Raw genomic sequence first — 24,476 nt, 5'->3', positions numbered from 1 at the left:
AGTATTCCAGAAACAAAAAGGTTTTTTTACCATCTCACCCTTTGGTTCATTTTAGGATTCAGGATTTTAGAAGTTCCCGCCGTAACGAAGCAGAATTCTTTCTTACTTTCTGTCCAAAATAAAACTTTGTTAGATTTCTCCAGCCGGACTGCAGCCAGCAGGACGACAGAAAAAGCCTTCAGAGGTGAAGTTCTGTCAGCGAGTTTGACGTTAACTTCCAATACGTTTGTTTTCTAACTTCGTCTGGCAGAAATGAACTTCCACATTTACCCGTTTGTGCAGAGTGACTTTAAACAGGACTAAAACCTAATCTGGAGCACGAGCGCTTCACTCATTCATTCACTGTAATGTAAAATAAACTGCTGGAAGAGGAGGAGGAAACAAGCATTTCTGCTTCTCTTCATGTCTGAAGATGTAGTTTTGTTACAGGAGAAACAAAATGATAGTTAATAATTTCAGTTTCCTCAGAGTGCCTTTAAGGGTGTTAACATGTGAAACAAAGAAATCAGCAGGCAGTCGTCATGTCACTCCTGCATTTACTAACAATAAAAAAAACAGTATTAAAATCAAACAGAACGACATTTCAAAAATGACAAAACAAATCAAAGCTAAAGCCACGCAGCTCCTTCGTTGTTGCTACTTCTCTCTAAATTAAATCCACCGTTAACATTCGAGGTCCCTGCCGAGGTTTTGAATCAGAAGCTGGCTGTTCTGTAGCACTAGTAGTATTATTAGAATATGTTTACTGCTCTATTTTATCTGTTCAAGCTTCTATATACACATTTCTATATACAGCAACAATAAACGCCTCCACCCGGCAGCAGCAGCTTCTCTCAGACCGACTTTTGTGTCCTTAATTTCACTTCCTGCTCATCAGGAGGAAGAAACTGGAAAGCTGCTGTCAGAAAATAAACTGTGCGTTCAGACGAGCAGATCGAGTTTTAAAGGGGCGCGTCGTGATGAGTTACACAGGAAACGCATTTCTGCTGCGTGTCTTAACGCAACGGTCACATTGGTCACACGTGAGTGTGATTGGATGGTTTGTTGCCATGGTAGCACTCATTTCCATATTCAAGGGAAAATAAAAACACCGTCCACAGCCAGCTGGAAAACTGAACATTTGCTTTTACACGATGTTGTGAAAATCGAATTATTAAAACGTGACAAGAAGATTATTTTACGTCGACAAGTAACCTGAGCTGCCTGGAGTCAGACGGTCCTGTAAACTGTGATGTGATTGGTCGAACTCACAGGCCAACTGAGTCTAACAGTCACATCTACAAGAGGACAGGCCGTCACTGATCTGAGCTCAGTTTTAGTTTGCCGACAAGGAATTATCTGGTTACGACAGTCAAATGAATTTGTGCGCCTCTTCCTGCTGGGCGGCTAACGCTTGCTAACAGCTCTGTAGACCGTTAGCGAGATGTAGTGACAGTCCATAGTCGTGCGGGATCACCTGGATGTGTTCAATACGCCTGCAGGTCTTTAATTATTTTGGCTCAACTGTGTCGCAACCAGAATCATTAAAAATATGATGCTTCACTCAGGTTTCAGTCTTGTTGCATTTTGCAGAAAAGAAAAAAAAGATCATCGTGAATCGTCCAAGCTTGAACAGAACGGAGATTTTTATTTTTTAATTTCCCAGCCCTGATCTAGTCTTCGATTTCTCTTTTGTTATTGGACGAGAAATGACAGCAGTTTCTTTTCAGTTCTCATGAACATCACCAACAACAACAAGGTGCGATTAGAGTTTCAACTTCTAGATCAAAAGAACAACAACTGGCAAGAATTCATTACTGATTAAACATTTAATTATCTGGCAAAACCCCCGCCCATTCTGTGGCTTTCTGTTTCTCTGTTTTATATCACAGTAAACTGAATATTTGGGGGTTTTGGACAAAACCAAAACATTTGAAAGACGTCAGCTTTTCTGACATTTTATCGACTAAACTCTCACCAGTTGCAGCCTCTGGTCCAGGACGCGCAGCAGTGCAGATTTCTGAATCCAGGTTTCCCATCTAAGAGTCTGTTATAGTGACGAACAGAGCTGATGTATTCAGAAACAAAAAAAGATCTTCAAGTGTAACAGCTGTCTGTGTGGAGGGGAAAAACATCCAAATCTAACACACTCCCACCAGCTGTAACGTGACGGTAACATCTGGAGGTTTTCAGGAAGCACCGGGTCAGCGATGAACGTATGAACAAGACATTCAAACTATGTACACAACCGATTCTCACAAACGTCCCTCAAACTAACCACAGATCTGCTTCCGTTTTTCTCTTGTTAAACGTCTTGTAGTAACGGTGTAACTACGATGGACTTGAACTTCCTGTTTCCTTTTATAGAAGACTAATAGCTGATGTACGGTGTGAAGTAAACTGAAAAGCTGATAACTAAAAGTGTCAGTACCTTCCACAGAGAAACCGTTTATATTGCCTGTTAACTGCTGTTTCCAGGATTGAGTCCGACTCCTGTTTCAACAGAAAACTTCACGTGAAAAAGAAAGAAAACCTTAAACAGGACTTTCACAACTCTGATCCCAACGTTCCATTTCCACACATCGCCGGCAGCTCGACGTTAAATGCTTCCAAGTGGCTCTAAAGTCGGCCTCGTCAGTGCGACAGGCAGACGTTTATGTCTCCAGGATCAGCGTTGTTGCTCAAAGACACGTTGGTGGGATCAAACCTGCGACCGCAGAGTTACAGAGCAGTCGGACTGTGACACGTGGCCAACACGGCTGACCCGCCTGACTGCTACAGGGTTGAAAACAAAGGAGAGAAAAAAAAGGGGGGAAAAGTCGTATTCCACCAGTGATGCTGCAAGTCCCCCTCGCCTCCACCCGTCCACCCGTCTGTCCACCGTCCCTCCCTCCCTGGACAACGCTGGTGGTTGCTGTTGGAGACTTCAGCTCCTCACTGACCCTCCCACCCGCTCCTAAAAGATAAAAGGAAAAGCTGCATTTTTCTCTCTGAGACAAAGCAGACGTCCTGAAACACTGAAGAATGAACTCTGTTCCACAAACGTCTTGTGTCAAAGCCACACTTTGAAATGTGTGCTCACCTGTAGTTTTCAGATCAGAGTGAGGCTGAGACTGGGTGGCGGGGAGGGGTGAGGGGCGGGGTCACTCTGAGGCAAAGTGCACCTCCGGAGGGGGGGGCTTGACGGTGACGGGCTGGGACGTGCGGCGGGGGGGCGACGGTTTGGGTTGAGCCTGCTGCTGCATGGTGTCATAGTACGTCACGCCTCCGTAGGTCACCTGGGCCTGACCCTGAAACACAGACAGATTCAAATCGCATGTAACTTTATTATCCAGAGACGCAGAGCCACCGGTCTCACTATGATCTATATCTATATATATATCTATATCTATATATATATACAGTGCTTAACAAATTTATTAGACCACCGGTCATAAAAACGAGAAAACACAAATATTTTAGAAATCTGTCAAAAACTTGTTTCAAACTAAAAATTGTATTGTTATTTATTAGGCAAATAACAAACTGGAACAACTAAATAGTCCTTATTCACATATATTAAGCAAAAATCTTAATATTTTGTATGACCTCCTTTGGCCCTGATAACAGTTTGCATTCTTGCTGGCATTGTTTTTATGTACTTTTCGACAGTCTCTTTTTTCTTATTGAGTTCCAAATAGTTTCTAGCTGTTCCCAGAAACTTGGGAAATTGTTCACTCGTCCTTTAAGAAACAGTGTCTGAAGCTTCGGTGTGTTTGGTGGCCGAGAAGAGGAGCGCTGAAGCAGCGGGAGGTGGAAGAGGTTTTGTACAACACAGCAGGCTGGTCATTGAACGTGTCTGCTGGATGCAGGTGAAGCTCACCTGTCTTGTTTGAACCCTGACTGTGAAAAGTCGACTATATGATTGGAGCTCCCTGAAAGTGGTCATAAACTCCGTTTAGAGTGTACCTGTGGACTCGGGTACATGGCCGGGTAGGGGAAGGTCATGACTCCTGGCGGAGGGTAGAAAGGCGGTGGCAGCAGCTGCTGTGGTTGCCCTGGTGACAGAGAAACAGGTGGGCCTCCATACAGGGTGGGATTAGCGATGGGGCCGCCTGATTGGTGGGGATGGAGACCTGAGGACGACGCAGAGCGGTGAGTGCCTCATACAGAAAAAAGAAAATCATAAAATCTAAATGCCATCCTTAAAAACAAGAGAATTAAACCAGACTGACCCGGGTGGGTGATGTGCATCTCAGGCTGGACCAGCATGCCTTGTGGCGGGATGGGGGCGGGGCCATCCCCGTGGGCATAGATTGGTCCCTGGTATGACACTGAGAGACAGAGGGAGGTTAATCAAAGTGATCATGACCAGTGGTGGTACGTCTTATTCATCAAACATCTCAGAGTCCCAACAGGAATCAAAGTTAAAGTTAAACTGGTCCCAAACAAAGACAACAACCAATCAGAGACACTGACTTCCAGCAGGAGGGAGTAAACAAATAAACCCATGTTTTTTCCATGACTTCACATCAAGTTAAAGTTTGATTTATTACTGCAGAAATTGTTTGTTGGTTTTTGAGAAAATGTTTCCTGTCGACCGGCCACAGAAATGACTACACTTAATAAGCTCGTCTGTCTCATCTCCATCTCCTGCAGCAGTTCACAGGTCAGGACTCCTCTGGGAGAGACGGGGCTCATCTCCTCACTTAACTAAGTTGATAAATGCTTTTACTGGTCAAAAAATAAACTTCACTTGGCCAATTTTTGGAAGTAAAAACTGGTCCAAACCAGCGCTGCAACCCACAGAAAATGTCTTCTTGTATCGCAATAAATGCGTAAACCAAAGATATTTATGTAACACAGTATAACTTGACCTTTACTGACCTCTGCTGGTGAGCAGGAGGAAGCACTACACTGACTGAAACTGAGTTTGGCAGACGTCTGTTATAACTTTTGATGCTTTTCCTAAACAAAGCTAAACCTCCAGTTTTTTGTATTAATGCCACTGAGCTGGATATTGGCACTGATCTCCTGATTTAGATCAGATTATCAGACTAAGACCAAACCGGTCAGATTAATAGAGTTCTTAATAGAGCATAGAGTTCTCATGAGAATTTATCTCCAGAGCTTAATTTTTCCTTATTACACTTGTTGGAAAGACTGCAGCCGCGGCATCTGGACTGTCGCTACCAGGAGCTTCCACCAATCAACATCTTACTGGGTTCATAGTAATGTCCCTCCATCACTCCCAGATGCATGGGCGGGGCCGGCTCCGGCACAGCTCTCTGCCGTTGGGAGGAGTAGCGTTTGGCCCGGTTGGTGCCGACACCGATCTCCTCCATGCCGGAGAACTGAGGCGGGCCGCCCGGCATGTGGATGGGGTTAGAGAGGCCTGAGGACAGAAACATTCAGTTTGTCTGGTTTTACTGGGATGCAGAGGCTACGTTCACTATACAGACATCCACTCTTAAACAACTGAAACATTAAAGTTATTAGATTCAGACAGTAGCAGAATTCAGGACTGCAAAGTTTGGAGACCATGAAATGAATATCAGTGCGCTGCCGATCCAGCAGAGGGTCGACTCTGAAAACAGCGAAATGAATTTGTGACTTAAACACGAGAAATTAGACTTAAGAGGTGAAACGATGATCCATCTGATCGTGTCAGTACATGCAGTGTCTCAGTGAACTGAAGGTCGTCTCCACTCACCTCTCATCTCAGACCGGATGTAGGACGTCGGACTCTGGCTCCAGCTCTGTCCTGCCAGACTGAGTCGAGCCACGTCCTGGTCCAGCTCCGCCAGCCCTCCTCCTCCTCCTCCTCCTCCTCCTCCTCCTGCCGGGCTCGGCCCATCGCCCACTCCTGCCCAGCTCTTCCCTCCCGCGCTGCCGGGGGAGGGGGCGTTCCCTCCGGCTGCAGACTCCTCCACGGACGCCTGTTTGCTGCCCAGGTCTGCGGGCCGAGAGCGAGTCCTGCGAGCCAGCGAGTAAGATTTACGTTCCACCGGCCGCTCAGTGGGAGGAGAGGCTTCCCGATTGGTCGTCGCAGCTGATGACTGTAGGGACGGGTCAGAGGTGGAGCAGGAAGTAGCCAATCCTGACGCAGATCTGTCGGCGCTCCCTCGTTGTTCCTGCTGCTGTCGCCTCGGTGATGCGGACTTGTAACCGCCCGGCTGTGACGTCGACGTTACAACACTTAGGTCCTGTTCCCTAACGCCACCTTGGCTGACTGTGATGTCCTCGATGACCACAGAGGGACCCCCCCTTCCCCCACCACCACGCCCTCCCCTGCTGACCACACCCCTGTCTCCTGTGGGGTCAGACTGAGCTTTAGGGCCCTGCCGTTGCATCTGGGGTGCGTTTGATTCATTATTCCTGTAGTGGGACTGAGGCGGGAGGTGCATTTGATTATGGTGGGATGGTCTGCTGCGGGAGGGAGGCGGTCTGGAGGAATTGCTGCTACGCTGAGCGGAGGAGAGAGGGAGAGAGGAGGGAGAGGTAGAGGAGGGGTGGATAGATGAAGGTGGAGGAGCTCCTCCTCGGTTGAGACCTCCTCCTCCTCCTCCCCCTCCCCCTCCACTGTGCCAAGACCGGACCGGTCGCTCTCCTCCTCCATCTCTCCACCGTTTGTCTCTGCTGGGAGACGTACTCTGTCTGCAGGGAGACAGAGACACAGATCAGATTAAATGTCGAGCCTCTACGGGTCTAAAGGTGTCTGTTGAACCTCACAGCTGATGTGCTGGTGACCACGCCCAGCTGTGATGCAATGTGGTACTACAGTACATCGCTACATCACTGCTGCGCAGGTTTTTTTAACCTTTTTATTTATTCAGAATGAGTTTCACTGACAGTAATGCTTTCTTCTTCAGGAAGGCCCTGATCACATTCACACCTGAAGCTGTCCAGTACAACCGCAGCCTTTTCACTTTCCCCGCCCGGACCTTCTGGTCACAAGCTCACTTCTCTAACCTTTAGGTCACAATCAACAATCTGCAAACAAACTGTTCTGTAAATCTCAAGATTAAACTCCCTCTTTCGTTTCTTTCTGCTCTTCCTAGTCTTGGTTAAGGCGGGGCTCACCTGGGCCTGCGCTGCCTGTACGAGCGGTCTCCGGAGCCGCCGCCATTTCGGATGTCGTAACCGTAGATGGCGATGAGCTCCTCGCGGCTCTTCGGCGCCTGCTCCTCTTCCCTGAACCTGTCGTGCTCCCAGCGACCCTCGTCCTTCCACAACTTCCTGTTTCGACCTTTAGGTCTGAGAGGACACAGACAGGGAGACATGATGCACCGAACACCTCACAGCCATTCTACATTGTTATAAAACTGCCTGTTAGCTTTTACCTACAATCAGTCATCACTACTCCACTGACAGTTCTTGATTATGTTCACTACTGTGATGATGATGATGATGATGATGGAAGTAGTAGTTAGTTGATTATGGTCATGTTAACTGATGATGGTGCTCACATTCAAGGAGTTTTATGGGTTTGGTTTTTTTTGCATTTTTGCTTTAAAAATAACTCGAAAGATGAATCGACTGTCAGATGGTTTCATGTTCTGTTTAGCAACTAAAACAGAAGTGTATTGTCCCATTTGAGAGATTCAACTTTATCTCAACAATCAAGACAACCAACATGGTAAAAAAAAATACTACTGTATCTCCTGGCATGAGGACATTAGTGCTGTTTGTTCATGATATTGAATCCATGCAGTACAAAGGCTTTCTTATACTGTTTATCTCGGTGTTTGCCAGAGGGGTGCTGTACTACTACAACAACAACAACAACAACTACTACTACTACTTATAATAATAATAATAATATTAGTAGATAGCAACACTGCATGTCTGTACCTCTCCTCCTCCTGAGTGTGTCCTCTGACATCGTGCTCGAAGAACAGACCCTTCCTCGGGATGTAGGCCGGGTTCTTTCTGTCCTCGTCATCGTCGAGCTTCTGACCAGGTTTTCCTCCGCCCTTCGTCTCAGGATCATCTGTAGACTCCTGCGTGTGTGTGCGTATCAATTAGATTAGAAAACGACATAATGATGGCAGTGTCTAACAGTTCAACTATCTGCTGTCAACTATGGCTACAGACACGTAGATTGAAGCACCATCTAACCTGAAGTCTTTACTATACATTTGGGCCTATGAGATGTTCAGAATTATTGGGCTAAATAATGTTTAATTATACAGGCCAGATGTATGCGATCTGATGTAATGCACACAGCTAGTGTGTTCCATCTTTCAGCTCCACGTCACATTTTTATTGCAGTGAAATATGGAGTCACACCTGTGGCCGACACCGAGGTACAGTGAGTCTCACCTGTCCGTCACCGCTCTGTCTCTCTCCGGCCAGGTCTCCTTTCTCCTCCGCCTTGCTCTCCTCTTTACTCTGTCCTTCTCCCTCCCCCTCTGCCGCCTCCGTCTCCTCTTCACCCTCCTGCTCCTTCTTCTCCTCCTCTTCCTCTACCTTTGTTGGGCTGTCGGCAGCAGTGGGTTTAGGCTCGCTGGCGGCGACGGCTGCTGCTGCTGCTGCTGGAGCTTCTTCATCGCTGAAATGCTCTGCCTCCTCTTCCTCCTCCACTCCCTGATGGAACACAGGAATATGTAGTTTAACTCACAAAGACACCATTCAGTGCCCCCGCACACCGCGCAGTAACAGAACTTTTGCAGGTTCACATCATATCACATGGGGCGAGATGGTCTATGTGGATGTTCTGTATCTTGTCTTTGATCAGCTGTCAGTAGACGTGTCTCACACTGAGATCTCAGACCAAAGATTTTACCATGTTTGTTTCACAACAACTTTAGTCTGGGTCAACCCAAAATAACAGTGTGTACTAATACTGTGTTTAGCATTATTCCTGATGAACAAAGCTATTTAACAGGAGGTTAGACTTCTAACATACAATAATACTGTTTAAAACAATGAAATTTGGAAATAACCTGCTTTTGAAAAAACAAAAAAAAAGAAAATCCAGAATTACAGACTGACTATTTATTTCACGCAAGGTATCTATTGGCCCTCCGAACTTCAGTGAGGAACTTACTGTGCTCTGAAACATTTTCTCTTCTATGCAGTTTATTAAATTTAAACATTTCTTATGTTGAATGAGGCCAGATTCTTTTGATTCTAACAGATTAAAAGAAACCTGACAGACACCTATGGGCTGGATGAAATTCTTATCACAGCATATATATAACTATAGTTCATGTGTTTTACCTCTGAATGGGAGCCATTCTCCTCTGGATCTGCACTGTCGTAGTCTGAGAGGACAGCTGGACAAAACAAACAGATCGAAAGAAAGAAATGGTTGAGAAGCTGAAGCAACGACAGCCTGAAACCAACCAGTCATGAACACAACAAATGTTTCATCACATGATACAGAATATTGGCATGTTTTACAAGCTGGGTATTAGTTATATTCACAGTACAATGAAAAAATACTGTAATTCCTGTCTTCAGATCGACTCTTGATGCTCTTGCTGTTTACTGTATGTTAGTGTGAACTAATAAATGTCTTACCTTCTCCCACACCATCTTCACTCTCCTGCAAAGAGAGATGCAAAAAACAAACTCAGCATTTCCACCCAACTATGCACAACAAGCTCAACTGCACAGCTCAGAGCATTTTCATACAGTCACGCTGGGAGTCGTCTGCTGCGAATGATTCCTGTCCTCCTGTAGGACACTGAAGAGCTTCATATGAGTGATTCGAAACTTTACTCAAGGCCATTTGGAGGTAGCATGAGTGCATACTGATTATATTGTTCATTCCTTCCGCTGCTTTGGTTTTACATCTGGGCCATGATTTCAAACTGGTGCCCTTCTTGAACTAAACTCTTTAAAATGGGATAAAAACAGCTTCTCATTTTTACTAGCCATTCAGGCCAAAAACTGCACTGCGTTAAAAAACAAAAACAAAAAAGTGTTGGAGGGGGCGTGTTGTTTCAGGTACATATGAGATGATGAGAAACAAATCTGTGAATTTGAAGGTTTATCAGACACAAAAACACTGAGAAGAGTTTTATAATTGATTGGTTGAAACTAACCAGTTCTTGTAAGAGTGGCTAAGCAAACTCAAAAGTATGTTAGCAAGTGATCATTACGTCAAATTTAAACTGGAAAAGTATCTCTCCTGCAAAAACAGAAATTAGAGAAGGGCTGTCTGTAACTTCAGGGTTGGAATCACCAGAATACCAAAACAACTGGACGATAAAGACTTCAGAGGGTCTGTAAACTAGGCAATGACAACCATCTGGGAGACAAGTATCATGTTTTGATTGAATATAAGAGTGAAAGCATAATAAACAACAAGGGCAAAGTATTATTTAAACAGCCCATCTATGTGTAAATCAACTTTGTTATTACAGTCGGATAAGCCACATGTAAATCAGATGTCTTCCTGAAGAATGTTTTACTTGTTTCAGTATTTTATGTTGCACCTCCTTCTTGCTAGGAGCCATTGCTTTGCTATATATTATGATTGTACTCCATACAATATTATCATGGTCCTGAATCAACTTAATCTGAGCACAGCCTGCACTGTGGCTGATCCTGGACAGAGGTGCAGAAACCACATCCAGCAAATCCTTATTAAGTGACAAAAACATGCATTCTTCAGCATTAGTATTTGAACAAACTCATCCATAATAAGCACTTGAAGTACTGTTTGTACAATATTTATGCGTAACCAAGCTGAGGAAGTGCCACCCTTTAACCAAATATAGCCTGTCCATTAGAAGCACATGCTGTTGTTGGTTTAATGGAATAATGATAAGATGTTCTCCCGGTCATTTATCAGCCAACTGCGCTGGACGTGGCAGACCAACACCATGCAGCGGTAGCATTAGCCGGGCCTAGCTGGGTGCTAAACAAAAATTCACTTTCATAACTGCCCACCAACACCACGTACACACCTGGGTGGAAACACTGCCTTCCGAGCCAGGCGGCTACCTAGCCAATTGGGAGCAAACAGCTTCGTATCTTTGGTAAAGCCTTCAGCAAGGCAAAGTAACCGAGGGGAAGCCCGAGCCGGTGTTACGGCCAAATTTGTTGCCCCTATAAATGCGTTCCGACTGGCGCCTTTTCGTCTTGCTTTCACAAAAGGGGAACAAAATAACAATAAAGTTAACTACTTGGACAGTTGACGATGAAAGCTAATTGTTTAACTTAACGTATTAAAAAGTATACACGTAAAAACTCTAGGTAAGACAGAATTGACGTCGCTAACGTAGAGACAGCTAACCGAACGGTTAAACAGCTAACTTGTCCAACGTAGTTCCCTTCAAGCTAACGCCGCCTACAGAAGGGACATCAAGGTGCTTATGGTAAGAGTCAAATGGCTCTATAACTAAACTATTAACGGATAGTTTCCCCACGGTAACATCAAGAAAAGAGAGGAATCAGTCCCCGGGAAAAGTTTTAATGGAGGCGATATCTGTCACAGCTCTCTACGGGAGACTGAGCCGCCAGCTCGGCGAGCTAACGTCCAGAGTTAGCTACTCACACACTCGGACTCCACTTCGCTCTTCGCCTCGACCCGGGTCACTGTGGGCTCCGGCGGCTCGGGATCTCTCCCTCGGCTCTTGGTCGCCGGGGACCCCGACCCCCCGCTGTCCGAACCCGAACCGGACTCGTCGTCGTCCTCGCTGTCCTGGGACGCGCGCCTCCTCCTTCGCCGCCGGTCCGCCATCTTAGGTCTCGAATGGTTGGAACCGGAAGGAGGCAAAGGATTGTGGGTAGACGACTTCTTCCTCCCTGAGGTTTTAGATCATCATCAGATTGACTGCCATCTTGTGGAGTTTTTCATGTTTATTATTTCATTATTTATTATTAATTGAAATACCTTGACACCAACCCAACAGACATTTTCATTATCAGTGATTCCGTTTTATCCTCTTGTGTATTGTGTGTTTATGTCTCGTGTTGTTAAAAGAGATAAATTAGAGATACTGGTGGAAGAAGTACTCAGATCCTTCACTTAAGTAAAAGTACCAATAAAATGATGTAAAAATACTCCATTACAAGTAAAAAGTCCTGCATTTAAAATCCCATCAAGAGAATTATTATCAGCTTCATGTAGTCAAAGTGTCAGCAGTAAAAGTACACAAGTATTATCAGCTTCATGTAGTTAAAGTATCAACAGTAAAAGTACACAAGTATTATCAGCTTCATGTAGTTAAAGTATCAGCAGTATAAGTACACAAGTATTATCAGCTTCATGTAGTCAAAGTGTCAGCAGTAAAAGTACACAAGTATTGTCAGCTTCATGTAGTCAAAGTATCAACAGTAAAAGTACACAAGTATTATCAGCTTCATGTAGTTAAAGTATCAGCAGTATAAGTACACAAGTATTATCAGCTTCATGTAGTCAAAGTGTCAGCAGTAAAAGTACACAAGTATTGTCAGCTTCATGTAGTCAAAGTATCAACAGTAAAAGTACACAAGTATTATCAGCTTCATGTAGTTAAAGTATCAGCAGTATAAGTACACAAGTATTATCAGCTTCATGTAGTCAAAGTGTCAGCAGTAAAAGTACACAAGTATTATCAGCTTCATGTAGTCAAAGTGTCAGCAGTAAAAGTACACAAGTATTGTCAGCTTCATGTAGTCAAAGTATCAACAGTAAAAGTACACAACTATTATCAGCTTTGTGTAGTTAAAGTATCAGCTGTAAATGTACACAAGTATTATCAGCTTACCTCAAAACTGTACTTGTACTACAGTACTTGAGTAAATGTACTTAGTACCTACTAAACATTTTTGATAAGGAACCCTTAAATATGGTCCCAGTGTCAAAATAAACTGCTTTCTGGTGGACAAACTATGTAATAGAGACACTCTTTTCTAAATGACCGCAAACATTTCGTTGACATTTCTTGTTAGTGATAAGCCAACATATAAACCGATATGTCAATAAATTAGGGTTAGGGGGTCTACCTCCGGTTATGTCCTTCATCAAACTTTCTGTCATACGGCACATTTGGACTGGATCTAGGTCTCTAGGGCAGGTGGGGTGGTTTTCATCTTTGGTCTTTCTCTGTTGTTTTTGTCCTGCTGAATGTCTCCATGTCTATTACAGACCAGATCCTGTCATTTCACCAGGGTTAAAATGCCGTCCTGAATGATGAGTTCAATTACTGAAGAGCATAGCGAAGATTTCATCCCCCACCTCCCCCCGTAATGTTACTATCCTCTTCCTCTCAGTGGACACTAAGATGGCCCACCTGACGGACCAGCTTTGGCAGGTCATCTCCGACCTTCCTGAAGTACTTCCTAATCTCATACTTCTGGGTGATGTAATGTTCCTCATAATAAGCCTCAAAGTATTCATCAAATGTGACAAACGATGGGACATAACATGCTTCTCCCTCTTCAGTCTCAAAGTAGGGACAAGGCAAGTCTTCCAAGTTGGCGGGTCCCAGCTCGCACTTCTTCTCCACCTCCGCCTTGTGCTTTCTGAACAGCAGGTCCAGGTCGCTCAGGTAAACAGAGAGGAGTCTCTCTGCAGGGTCGCAGGTTCTGAACCCTCCGAGTCTCACCAGGTGAATCAGCATCTGGATGTGGAAGGCTGCCCCGTTCACCCAGGCCTTCAGAGCCTGAGACGACATGTGCCCGTCCCTCACCATGGAGTTCTTCAGCTTGGTGAGGGCGGCGCTCAGCTGACTCTCGATCCGTTCGATGTCGCTCACCAGCTCGTCGTCGTCGTCGATGTTCATCACGCATCTCTTCAGGCACTCGTCGATCTGGTCCCAGACCTCGGAGGCCTTCTCCTCAGCAAACACACAGCGCAGAGCGTCCTTCGTGGTCTCAGAAGAGGAAGCGGCCGAAATGACGTCGATGAAGACGGCGACGGCCAGCGCTCCGAGGCCAGCCAGTTTAGGATTCGGAGACAGATTGGTGAGCTTCTCTGCAAGTTTCTTAAGCCAGTCTGCGGTGGGTGATTTCTTCTGTTTCCTCTTGTTGAGGAGCTGTTGGAGGTTGTCTGAAGAAGAAGTGCTGCAGAACATCACGATGGCTTGATTCACTTTCACATCTGGACAGTTGTTAAATTTCTTCACATGTCTCTCCACCACTCCTCTCCGCTCCTCTCCACTCATCACTGATCCCATGTTGTTGTGTTGAGGTTTTCTGTGGAGCTCTGCAACACAAACTTAACATGGTCACTGACATGGTCGATGTCTTTAACAAACAACTCGTCATTTAGTATTTCAGACAACTATCCCTGGATCACTGTGATGCTGAAGGAAACTTAAGAACAGGAGGATTCTCAGGCAGGTTCTGCAGCGTCTTTCCCCTCTGGAGTTTTATTCTGGATGGAGTTTTGAGAAATGTGATTTTTGACCCAACTTGCAACGATCAGGTGTTAATGGTTTAGTACTTAATTGCTTCTACAAGCCCGAGGTTGGGACCCACTGGACTAAACTAGCTAACAGTACACGAGTAGTACACCTGTGTGAGTGACTGTCTGCTGGGCTCTGGGAGGCTGACGTCATGACGTACTGCGGTAAGCGTATTGCTTCACTTCCGGTTTCTGTGTCACTGGTAGCCTGTGATTAGCTGCTTTAAGCTCAAACAAGTTCAATTTGTTTGTTCAATTTGTTCATTACAGCGGCTAATCGCCCGCTAACCACTTAAACGTACACTAGTTCTGCTGAACACTGACAGTTCTCTCCTTTGAGAGACTTTTTTTTGTTAATCTCACAGTTGTTTTCACTCTATTCTGTCTGTTACATTAGCTTAGCAGCTAGCGATAGCTCCTCTCCTGCCATGTCCTGCCCGGTGAGTCAGATGTTTAGTTATTCCCCCGCCTCCTGTAGCGATAATGGTAAATGTAATGAATGTAGTTTATTTAGCGTGCTGGAGGCGAGGCTCCGCACCATGGAGGCGGCTGCGGTCAGCCAGCCCCCAGCGGCCGGTAAGGACCGGCTCAGTGCAGCTCCCGTTAGCCAGGGAGGCTGGGTGACCGTCCGGAGGAAGCACAGCCCTCAGCAGAAGCCCACAGTTCACCACCAACCACTTCACGTTTCTAACAGGTTCCCCCCGCTCAGCGACACACCTGTCGCTCAGCGACCCCCCCGCTGAGAAGCACATCCTGGTAACTGGCAGCTCCACAGTCAGAAACGTGAAGTCAGCGACACCAGCGACCAGAGTCAGATGTGTTCCTGGGACCAGAGCGGGCGACACTGAGTCAAATTTAAACCTGCTGGCTCAGGATCAGCGTAAATACAGTCACTGTTATTCTTGTTGATTGTTATACGCCAATCGGAGGTCACAGAAATGAACGTGGAGTCGGTGTGTACGTTTGCAAAAACTCTGTCGGACTCCGTAGTTTTCTCTGGACCCCAATCTGACCAGTGATGATATGTTTAGCCGCCGGCTGTCGAGGTGGAGTCCAGCAAACCATGTGGGCTTCAGAGATAATTGGCGGACTTTCTGGAGGAGACCTGGTCTGATGAGGAGAGACGGATGGAGCGGCTCTCATGTCTAGAAATCTGACCAAAACCGTGACAACCCAGAGTCCAGACCAGGAGGCAGAGTCGCAGTCCTACACGCTTCTCTGCACTTCCATTAGAGCAGTTACCCCCAAAACCCCATAATGACTGTGACTGCCCCCCCCCCCCCCCCCCCCCACCACTTAAATTAATTCAATCAAAGTTAAACAGGAGAGGAGTCATTAATAAAAACGTAATAATTAAGACCACGGCTGCTATAGGCCAAAACAATGAAGTGTGGACTGTTAAACATCAGATCTCTGTCGTCTAAAGCTGTATTAGTAAACGAGCTAATATCAGAGAATCACATTGATCTACTGTGTCTGACAGAAACCTGGCTGTGTCATGAAGAGTATGTCAGCCTGAATGAATCCACTCCGCCCAGTCATACTAATACTCACATCCCTCGAGGCACCGGCTGAGGAGGTGGAGCTGCAGCCATCTTTGACTCAAGCCTGTTGATGAACTCTAGACCTAAACTGGATTATAACTCATTTGAAAGCCTCGTTCTGAGTCTCTCACTCCCAACCTGGAAAACACTGAAGCCAGTCTTATTCGTTATAGTCTATCGCGCTCCAGGTCCATACTCTGAATTCTCAGAGTTTTTATCAGGTTTAGTCCTTAAAACAGACAAAGTCATTATCGTAGGGGATTTTAATATTCATGTGGACGTTGATAAGGATAGCCTTGGTACTGCATTTACCTCTTTATTGGATTCGATTGGCTTCTGTCAGAGGGTACAGAAACCCACTCACTGTTTTAATCACACCCTCCACCTGGTTCTGACATATGGACTTGAAATTGAACATCTAACTGTCTTTCCACAGAATCCTTTGTTATCGGACCATTATTTTATAACTTTTGAATTCCTATTACTGGACTACACGCCATTAGGCAAAAAAGTCTACACCAGATATCTATCTGATAGTGCTGTAGCTAAATTTAAGGAAGTGATTCCATCGGCATTAAATTCAATGCCACAATACAACTGAGGACTCCTATGCTAACCTTAGTGATGCGACTGACACTTGACTCTATTGCCCCTCTTAAAAAGAAGATAATAAAACAAAGAAAGTCAGCTCCATGGTATAACACCCAAACCCGCAAATTAAAGCAAACAGAGCAGAAACTTGAAAGGAAATGGCGCTCCACCAAACTGGAGGAATCACGTTTAATTTGGCAAGATAGTCTTAGAACTTATAGGAAGGCCCTCTGTAAAGCCAGAGCAGCCTATTACTCAACATTAATAGAAGAGAACAAGAACAACCCCAGGTTTCTCTTCAGCACTGTAGCCAGGCTGACAGAGAGTCACATGTATTCCTATAACCCTCAGCAGTAATGATTTCATGTTCTAACTATTAGAGACAGAATTGATCACCTCCTGTCTTCAGCTGGTATCTTACCTTCAAACACAGGAATCTCAGAAACAGCTGTAAAACCTGATGTATATTTAGATTGCTTTTCTCCCATTGACCTTCACCAAATTGCGGTCTAGACCTGCTCTATCTGTAAAGTGTCATGAGATGACTTTTGTTGTGATTTGGCGATATAAAAATTGAATTGAATTGAATTGAGTGATAGTTAAGACCAGCTTAACTCAAATGTTAACACAGGGGGGCTCATGGTTGTATTTTTAATGTGTAAACAAATAAAACAGAACGAAATGAAAATCCCTTTCAGAACAGCGTTGAGTTTTGTTAAATGGCTTGTCTTCTTTCAGAGAAACCTTTTCTGAGCTCTGTGACTCAGCTCTATTGATAGCACAGTAAACAGTCTGCGGGGGGATCTCCCTGCACAGTGTGGACAGACCACTGATCTAAACTGAGATTCAACCTCAGTCGAGCATGTTTTTACTCAATATAAACGAAATAATCCACGCTGAACACTGACACAGCTGGAAACAGTCTGTGACTGATTATTAACTTTCCTCATGAGAGCGGAGAGAGAAACGTCACCTCAGCTGATGAATATTGTCTCCAGACTGCAGCTCTGTGTTGTCAGGAGCCTCCGTGAAGAAAAGTCCAGCTTCTCAGCTGCTGGATGGACCAATGATTTCTGTCTGAGCTGTTTACTCTCTGCTGATGCTGTGATGGCAGACGCAACCAGGCCGAGTCCCTCTGCTGGTCCCTCCTCCCACACTGTTCCCTTACAGGGCTTCAAACATCCATGACTGATCACTGGTCAGCTCTCTCGTCATAATGCTGTTAATCAAACAATACCACGTTGTTTCAGTCATTATTTCTCCTTCAACACCCTAAAAAACGAATTAAAACCACAAAAAGAAACATAATTAAGAAATGTCTGTACATATATATATATACATACATATATACTATTGGTCAAAAACCTGACTTCTTGTTGAAAAAGTTGAATTAAGGAGGGTTTTAGTTGAAGTTTGTGGTACAAAATGTCCTTAATATTTAAAATTAAAGATAAGTTAAGACTTATAGATAGCAGTTGTCTTTAATGACGCAGCAGAGTCGTGCTTAGCCTGTTAGCATGATGTCCAGCAGCAGCATCCATGTTTGAATCTTCAAAGCTCTTTTAGTTTGTCCAACATGAGCAGACCACAGATGCATTTCAGCATGGAGACAACATGTGCTGCTGCTGCACGTTCTAAAAGTGGCAGTTGGGTGATTTTGATGTGTTGACAAGTTTTCAGTGGATTTTTAAAGTATTTTTACCATTAAAACTCTTTTTAAATGACTGTGTAGTTGTTTGTCCTCTCGTAGGCGTCTTTTACAGTGATGGAAGAAGTTCAACACCTTGATGAGAAAACACTCAGAGGTAACTCCTGTATTCAGTCGGGCTGGATGTTAAACCTCAACGCTGTTTTGGTTCAGATCAAACTGGCCAACACTGAAAGCTCAGCTTCATCATTTAAATGAATGAAATCAAAATGTTGTCGGTTTTCGACCCTTTAGGCGGCCGTATTATTCAGTCTGAGTAAAAGCTGAAGTAGTCGTAGTAAAATATACTCGAGTATCTGACATAAAGAACCCTCGCCCTGAAGACTGGTCCCTTTAGAGCCGTGCCTCCCAACACTGTGACCCCTGTGACCCCTTACAATCGAAGCTCTGCCTGATGCTGGTGTTGAGCAGGTATGATGTTTACCATCTTAGTTTAGCATGTTAGCATGTTAACTTTTGCTAATTAGAGTGCTTTTCTCCTGTCTGGCTGGTTCCTTCACAGCTGCAGGGTGTGAAGTCCGGATCCACCAGCAGGTGGCAGCGACTGTCTAACTTCCAGAGAGTGTGAGGACTCGCTGCACTGCGGGGACTGAAACACCATCACAGCAGCATCAACAGATATGTGTTTGCAGTTCGTCTCACCTTGAACTGTTGGCTGCGTCGTCTGTTAACCACAGAGTGTCAAACCTTCCACAAAGTGTTTTCATACAGTGAGTTTACATCTTGCTGTGTCAGAACTGCAGTTTTAGGTTATGCAACAGTGTGGAGTTATATAACAAAGAACTGAACTTGAGCACGTAACTGAAAGGTTTAAACTCTGACTAAAGGGTGAATACGACTGAATCTTCCTCTGCTCAGATGGACGCAGTCCTGAACAAGATTTCCTAATTCAAGCAAAGATGGCAGCTGGAAATGACGGGTCTCCTTTCTCAATGTGCACAACGTAACCCAAAATTAAAGAATGTTATTAGGAGTTATATTGGTTTAAAGTGTTACTTTCTTTTTTATTTTATGGTTTCATACAAAATAACACATTTTTCTTGCGAGGACATAAATCAAACTACCGATACAGAGTCAACAGATCCGTTTTATAGTGCAGAGGATGGAATATTTTCTTCCACCTGTGGATTCATCCGCCGCTGAAAGTAGTCCCCGACAGACGCACTATTTCCTGCTGTTAGTTTGATTAAAAAGGGAATGACTGAGCCTTTGGAAACATGAAACTATATATTTGTGAGGTGTTTTTAAAGATTGACGTCTTCAGTAGGAACCAATGGGCTGAGAGCCACAGACAGGAAGTGAGACAGGACTGAGAGACGGACTGGTTTTATGTCTGTAGAGGAGGTGGACGGACTTTAACGTCACCTGTGCTGGTCACTGATTTTAATCCCATCCACACAGTCGTGATCCCGTCCGGTGGGACGTCCTTCTAGAGGTTTCTGCAGCTCGCACAATCTTTGACTGAGACAAACTCAAAATAATGACAATACTTCCAGGTGTTGAAAGTATGCCTCTGTAATAATATTACAGTACTGCTGTCTGTCTGTCTGTCTGTCTCTCTCTCTGCATGTCTCTCAGTCTCTGTCTGTCTCTCTGCATGTCTGTCTCTCTGTCTCTCTCTGTCTGTCTCTCAGTCTCTCTCTGTCTGTCTGTCTCTCTGCATGTCTGTCTCTCTATCTCTCTCTGTCTGTCTCTCAGTCTCTCTCTGTCTGTCTGTCTCTCTGCCTGTCTCTGTCTCTCTGTCAGTCTCTCTGCCTGTCTGTCTCTCTGCCTGTCGCTCAGTCTCTCTGCCTGTCTGTCCCTCTTCCTGTCTGTCTCCCTGCCTGTCTCTCAGTCTCTCTCTGTCTGTCCCTCTTCCTGCCTGTCTCCCTGCCTGTCTGCCTCTCTCAGTCTCTCTCTCTCTCTCTGTCTCTCAGTCTCTCTGTCTGTCTGTGTCCCTGCCTGTCTGTCTCTCTGCCTGTCTGTCTGTCTGTCTCTCTGCCTGTCTGTCTCTCTGCCTGTCTGTCTCTCAGTCTCTCTGCCTGTCTCTCTCTCTCTCTGTCTCTCAGTCTCTCTCTGCCTGTCTGTCTCTCAGTCTCTCTGCCTGTCTGTCTCTCAGTCTCTCTGCCTGTCTGTCTCTCTGCCTGTCTCTCAGTCTCTCTCTCTCTGTCTGTCTCCCTGCCTGTCTCTCTCTCTGTCTGTCTCTCAGTCTCTCTCTCTCAGTCTCTCTGCCTGTCTGTCTCCCTGCCTGTCTGTCTCTCAGTCTCTCTCTCTCTCAGTCTCTCTGTCTGTCTGTCTGTCTGTCTGTCTCTCTGCCTGTCTCTCTGCCTGTCTGTCTCTCAGTCTCTGCCTGTCTGTCTCTCTGCCTGTCTCTCAGTCTCTCTGCCTGTCTGTATCTCTGCCTGTCTCTCAGTCTCTCTCTCTCTGTCTGTCTCTCTGCCTGTCTGTCTCTCAGTCTCTCTGCCTGTCTCTCTCTCTGTCTGTCTCACAGTCTCTCTGCCTGTCTGTCTGCCTGCAGCAGCCTGTCCTCAGCAGACAGTGTCTGAATCTAAATGAACTGCGGTGTCTCCTCTGCGTTTGCTTCGTTGACCGTCTCGTCTCGTTCTCTGTCCCGCTCGGCGGTCTCTGACGCCGTCCTCTGACGCCGTCCTCTCTGCTAGCGGCGCTTCAGTTCAGTCGGACCTGAGCTGAAAGTTTTCTCTTATCATCACTGTGTAGTGACGACGACTCCAGGGAGCGTTTCACCGCTGCTGTCAACAGATGTGCAGACACAACCCCGCGGAGCGTCCGTCCGTCTCTCAGTACTTCTGAGGGAGCTGTCCTTCATCTGGATCGAGGCTCTGAGGACAGAGGGTGTTGTATGTTGTGCAGATTATGTGAACAGAATTGACTTGACTTTTTGCTTCTTCACAGAACATTTTGTTTGTACGCCCCCTGCTGTCAGAGAGCGCGCCGTACGCTAAAGCCTCTGCGTGCGCTCGTCGTGGACGCAGAAACGGAGCTTCAGTCCTGTGAAGAGTCCGGCCTTCATGGGCCGCATGCTGCGACCAAACTAGATCCTGAAGCGGGACTCAGACGCTCTCAAACACAGAGAGAGAAATGATCCCTCCGTTCATCCCGACAGTCTATTTCTGTTTAATCCTGACTGAGCGTTTGGCTCCGAGTGTTTGGCAGAGTGTTGTTGAGTAAATCTGCTGTTGCTTGACAAACAGGAAGCAGAACGGTTCGAAGCCCCCGTACACCTGCAGGAGCTGGCTCAGCTGTTTGAAGCAGGGGTCAGGAATATTTATAGAGACGCTTCAAGACTGTGTTACATAATCAGCTTCACCATACGGACGCCGCGCAACATCCAGTCCAGTGTGCCTGTGCCACCATCAACATACACGCACACACCATCAGCCCCCCCCCCCCCGCAGAGGAGATACCAGTGCTTTTAGAAACCCCCTGGTTGCCTAGCAACTAGTCCTCAGGATTGCCAAAAGAGAGCACAGATCATTAGTCTGTTTTGAGTGTGTAATATGATATGCTGTAAGTGTGTGTGTGTGTGTGTGTGTGTGTGGTTCTCTGATGGTATGTCTCTACGGTGTCTCACAGAGGACACACTTCCTGTTGAGACGAGTGTGAATGTCAAGTTATGATCACACATGACGTTTTATTTAACCAATAAGTTGTTAAGACTATATTTATATTTTTATGTTCAGATGTCCGTCTCTCAAAACCGCCTGACTTCCTGTCTGTGGCTCTCAGATCCGGGTCCTGAGTGAGACACCAGAACTAAACAAACTCGTCCTGAGTCCTCAGTGTCCACAGATCTTCACCGAGCCACAACCTCAAAGTCTCCTTTTGTCTTGAACCTGAGACCGGGATCAACCAACAAGCCCCGATCAGAGGACGTCAGACTCCGACAGGTGATGCAGCAGCAGGTGCCTGACTCTGATTTATAGGGGCAGACCCCTTTTAACAGCAGACAATCACAGATGGAGACGATATTATATCGATTATATCTATAACATCTAAGGTGATTACTGGAAGTTACAGATTACAGATTGAGCATTTCTAACGTTGTTCTCAGCATTCGATCAGACGTGTTCTCCGTTCGCTCTGGAGAAGGTCGGAGCCGTCGGTCTCAGTCGTGACTCCAAACCTCCTTCATACAGCAGGATGATATAAAGAATCAGTGAAAACAAGGACGAGTGTGTGAACAGAAGGAGAAACCTGCTGTTGATAAATGACTTTAGACGAGAGCGTTTCTGAGTTTTATGAAAAACAGCTACAACATAATCCTGTTAAACATGTCAGGCTTCACACAGAAACATAAAATCCCATCAGGGGACTGTAACAGAGACATAGACCAGGCTCGTCTACAGACGCACTGAAACCCCGTGAGGTGTGTGTAATGATGATGATGATGATGATGATGATACTGTAGGAGACAATCATTCCACGTCACAGTTTTATGAATCTTTAAACTGTCCTCACACACTTCAGACCACGCTTTCATTTTCTAGGGTTTCAGTTATAAAATGTACAAACCTGAAACATCACATTAGTTGTGAAACAGAGACTTCATGAAAACATGATTACAGCCAAACAGGTCGAAGGGCGAGAACAAGTGGGAAATATTATAGAGTCTATAATATTTCCCACTTGTTCTCGCCCTTCGACCTGTTTGGCTGTAATATCTGCTCCACTGTGTCTCTATATTATAGAGCAGATATTCAGTCGGCTGATCTGACATTACTGACTGAAGCACGTGACTCATTGGTTGCTACCATCTACATATAGTGGTGAAAAACTATAAATCTGTCCCTGAACGCACCACTGAGACGCGAAGGAGGGATTGGAAAAAGATTTATGAGTACAAAATTATAACTGGTGTTGTACACTGGTGCTTAACTGGGATTTGTTGTCCTATCTGGACAGACGATTAAAAACATCAATCTGCATGTGGAAATCAACGAGGCCAATGTGGAACAGCTCTGAGATTACCATATATACATATATATGTATATATATGTATATATACACGCGTGTTCTCAGTTCTGGTGTTTTGCTGTGGTGGCAGATCTGATCTCTGTGGTAGCGTCGTGAAGAAGAAGAAACGCAGCACGAGAGGAAGTCAAGAATAATGAGACTCAGAGGGAGCAAACATCAAAGTGGACGAAGCTCGCTGTCAGAGTCATCCTCACCACCAACACATGACCCTTCAGACTTCACCTGTAAACACCACCTTCTCACAAGTGCATGATTGCACAAATAAACACACAACTGATGTCTGTAGCTTCATTAGAGGATCAGCAAAGGGCGAAGCGCTGGTGAGCAGGAGAGGAGGAAGGAGGAAGGAGGAGGGAGGAAGGAGGAAGGAGGAAGGAGGAGGAGCTCCAGCACTTGATTTGTCAGGAAGTCGTGAGAGAAAACAACCAGAGAAAGAAGTGTTTCTGTGAAGAGTCCACATGAACGCTCCCTCCTGCTTGACACTGTCAGCTTGTGAGCCTGGCTGTAGACTCCCGTTGGCTGGGGTCCGGTCTTCAGGAGTAAACGGACACACGCCAACAAAATGATGCATTCGCTTGCTTTTCTGAAAGTCGAGGTTCATTCTTGAGGAGAGGTCCTCAGATAGTCGAATGATGAATTGATCTGGAAGTTCAGGAAGTTGTGTTAGTTCCACCTGCTCCTGCTCCGACAGGTGAAAGTGACTTCTGTAAACGCAGACTGAGACGAGCAGCGCTGCCGTCACTCTGCACTTACACCTGTTTCCCACAGCGAACATACGGACTTTCACCTTTCGACACGTGCCGGACGCCGCGTGCAGCCGAAGATTTCAAACTTGACGATAAAAACCGACATTTGGTTCGACAGCAACAACTTAAGCCCGTTAACCATCTCAGGCTTTTTCACACAGAAACATGAAATCCCATCAGCCTGAAACACTTCACAGCGTGTCCGCGAGGACGCCAGCAGAGGGTTTATGAGATTTATGAAACAATAACAGCACACGGTACTTCTGGACACTTTTAATCTCCTGTCTGCAGGACGGCGGCCGCATCAAACATGTTTGTTAATGCCTTTATAATTATTTTTCCTCCGCTCCAAAAGAAACTAAGAGGCTGAGTGACATCTTCACATTAGTGCCTCACCAATATGTACTATTGATACGACTGTTGTACAATCGTTCCACATACGTTTGTGTAAATAACAGTCGTTGGCATCTTTCTGGTCACTTCCTGAGAGCCTCACCTGCTGACTGACTGGTGGCCAACCTAAGGAGCTCTTCAGCTCTTCAGCGACGTGAATGATGAAGACGCTGAGGACTGAGGACTACATCTGAGGACGTGACATTTTGGGGTGT

At 45.5% G+C, this 24,476-nt stretch overlaps 1 protein-coding gene across 1 annotated transcript; it reads right to left on the bottom strand.

Moving 5' to 3' along the window:
* Positions 1-2,837: 2,837 nt before the first annotated feature.
* Positions 2,838-11,656, bottom strand: casc3 (casc3 exon junction complex subunit). The gene is made up of 12 exons (XM_070923745.1): positions 11,471-11,656; positions 9,487-9,511; positions 9,184-9,239; positions 8,284-8,547; positions 7,813-7,961; positions 7,042-7,215; positions 5,672-6,615; positions 5,180-5,353; positions 4,194-4,292; positions 3,928-4,094; positions 3,062-3,269; positions 2,838-2,935 (listed from the first exon to the last, which is right to left on the bottom strand). Exons 1-11 carry the CDS (start codon positions 11,654-11,656, stop codon positions 3,123-3,125), a joined length of 2,385 nt encoding a protein of 794 aa, XP_070779846.1. The 3' UTR covers positions 2,838-2,935; positions 3,062-3,122.
* Positions 11,657-24,476: the final 12,820 nt, after the last annotated feature.

Source organism: Enoplosus armatus, chromosome 17, assembly GCF_043641665.1.
Source record: "Enoplosus armatus isolate fEnoArm2 chromosome 17, fEnoArm2.hap1, whole genome shotgun sequence".
Lineage (NCBI taxonomy): Eukaryota > Metazoa > Chordata > Actinopteri > Centrarchiformes > Enoplosidae > Enoplosus > Enoplosus armatus.
The sequence above is the reverse complement of the archived record's forward strand: the minus strand, read 5'-3'. Positions and strand labels throughout refer to the sequence as shown.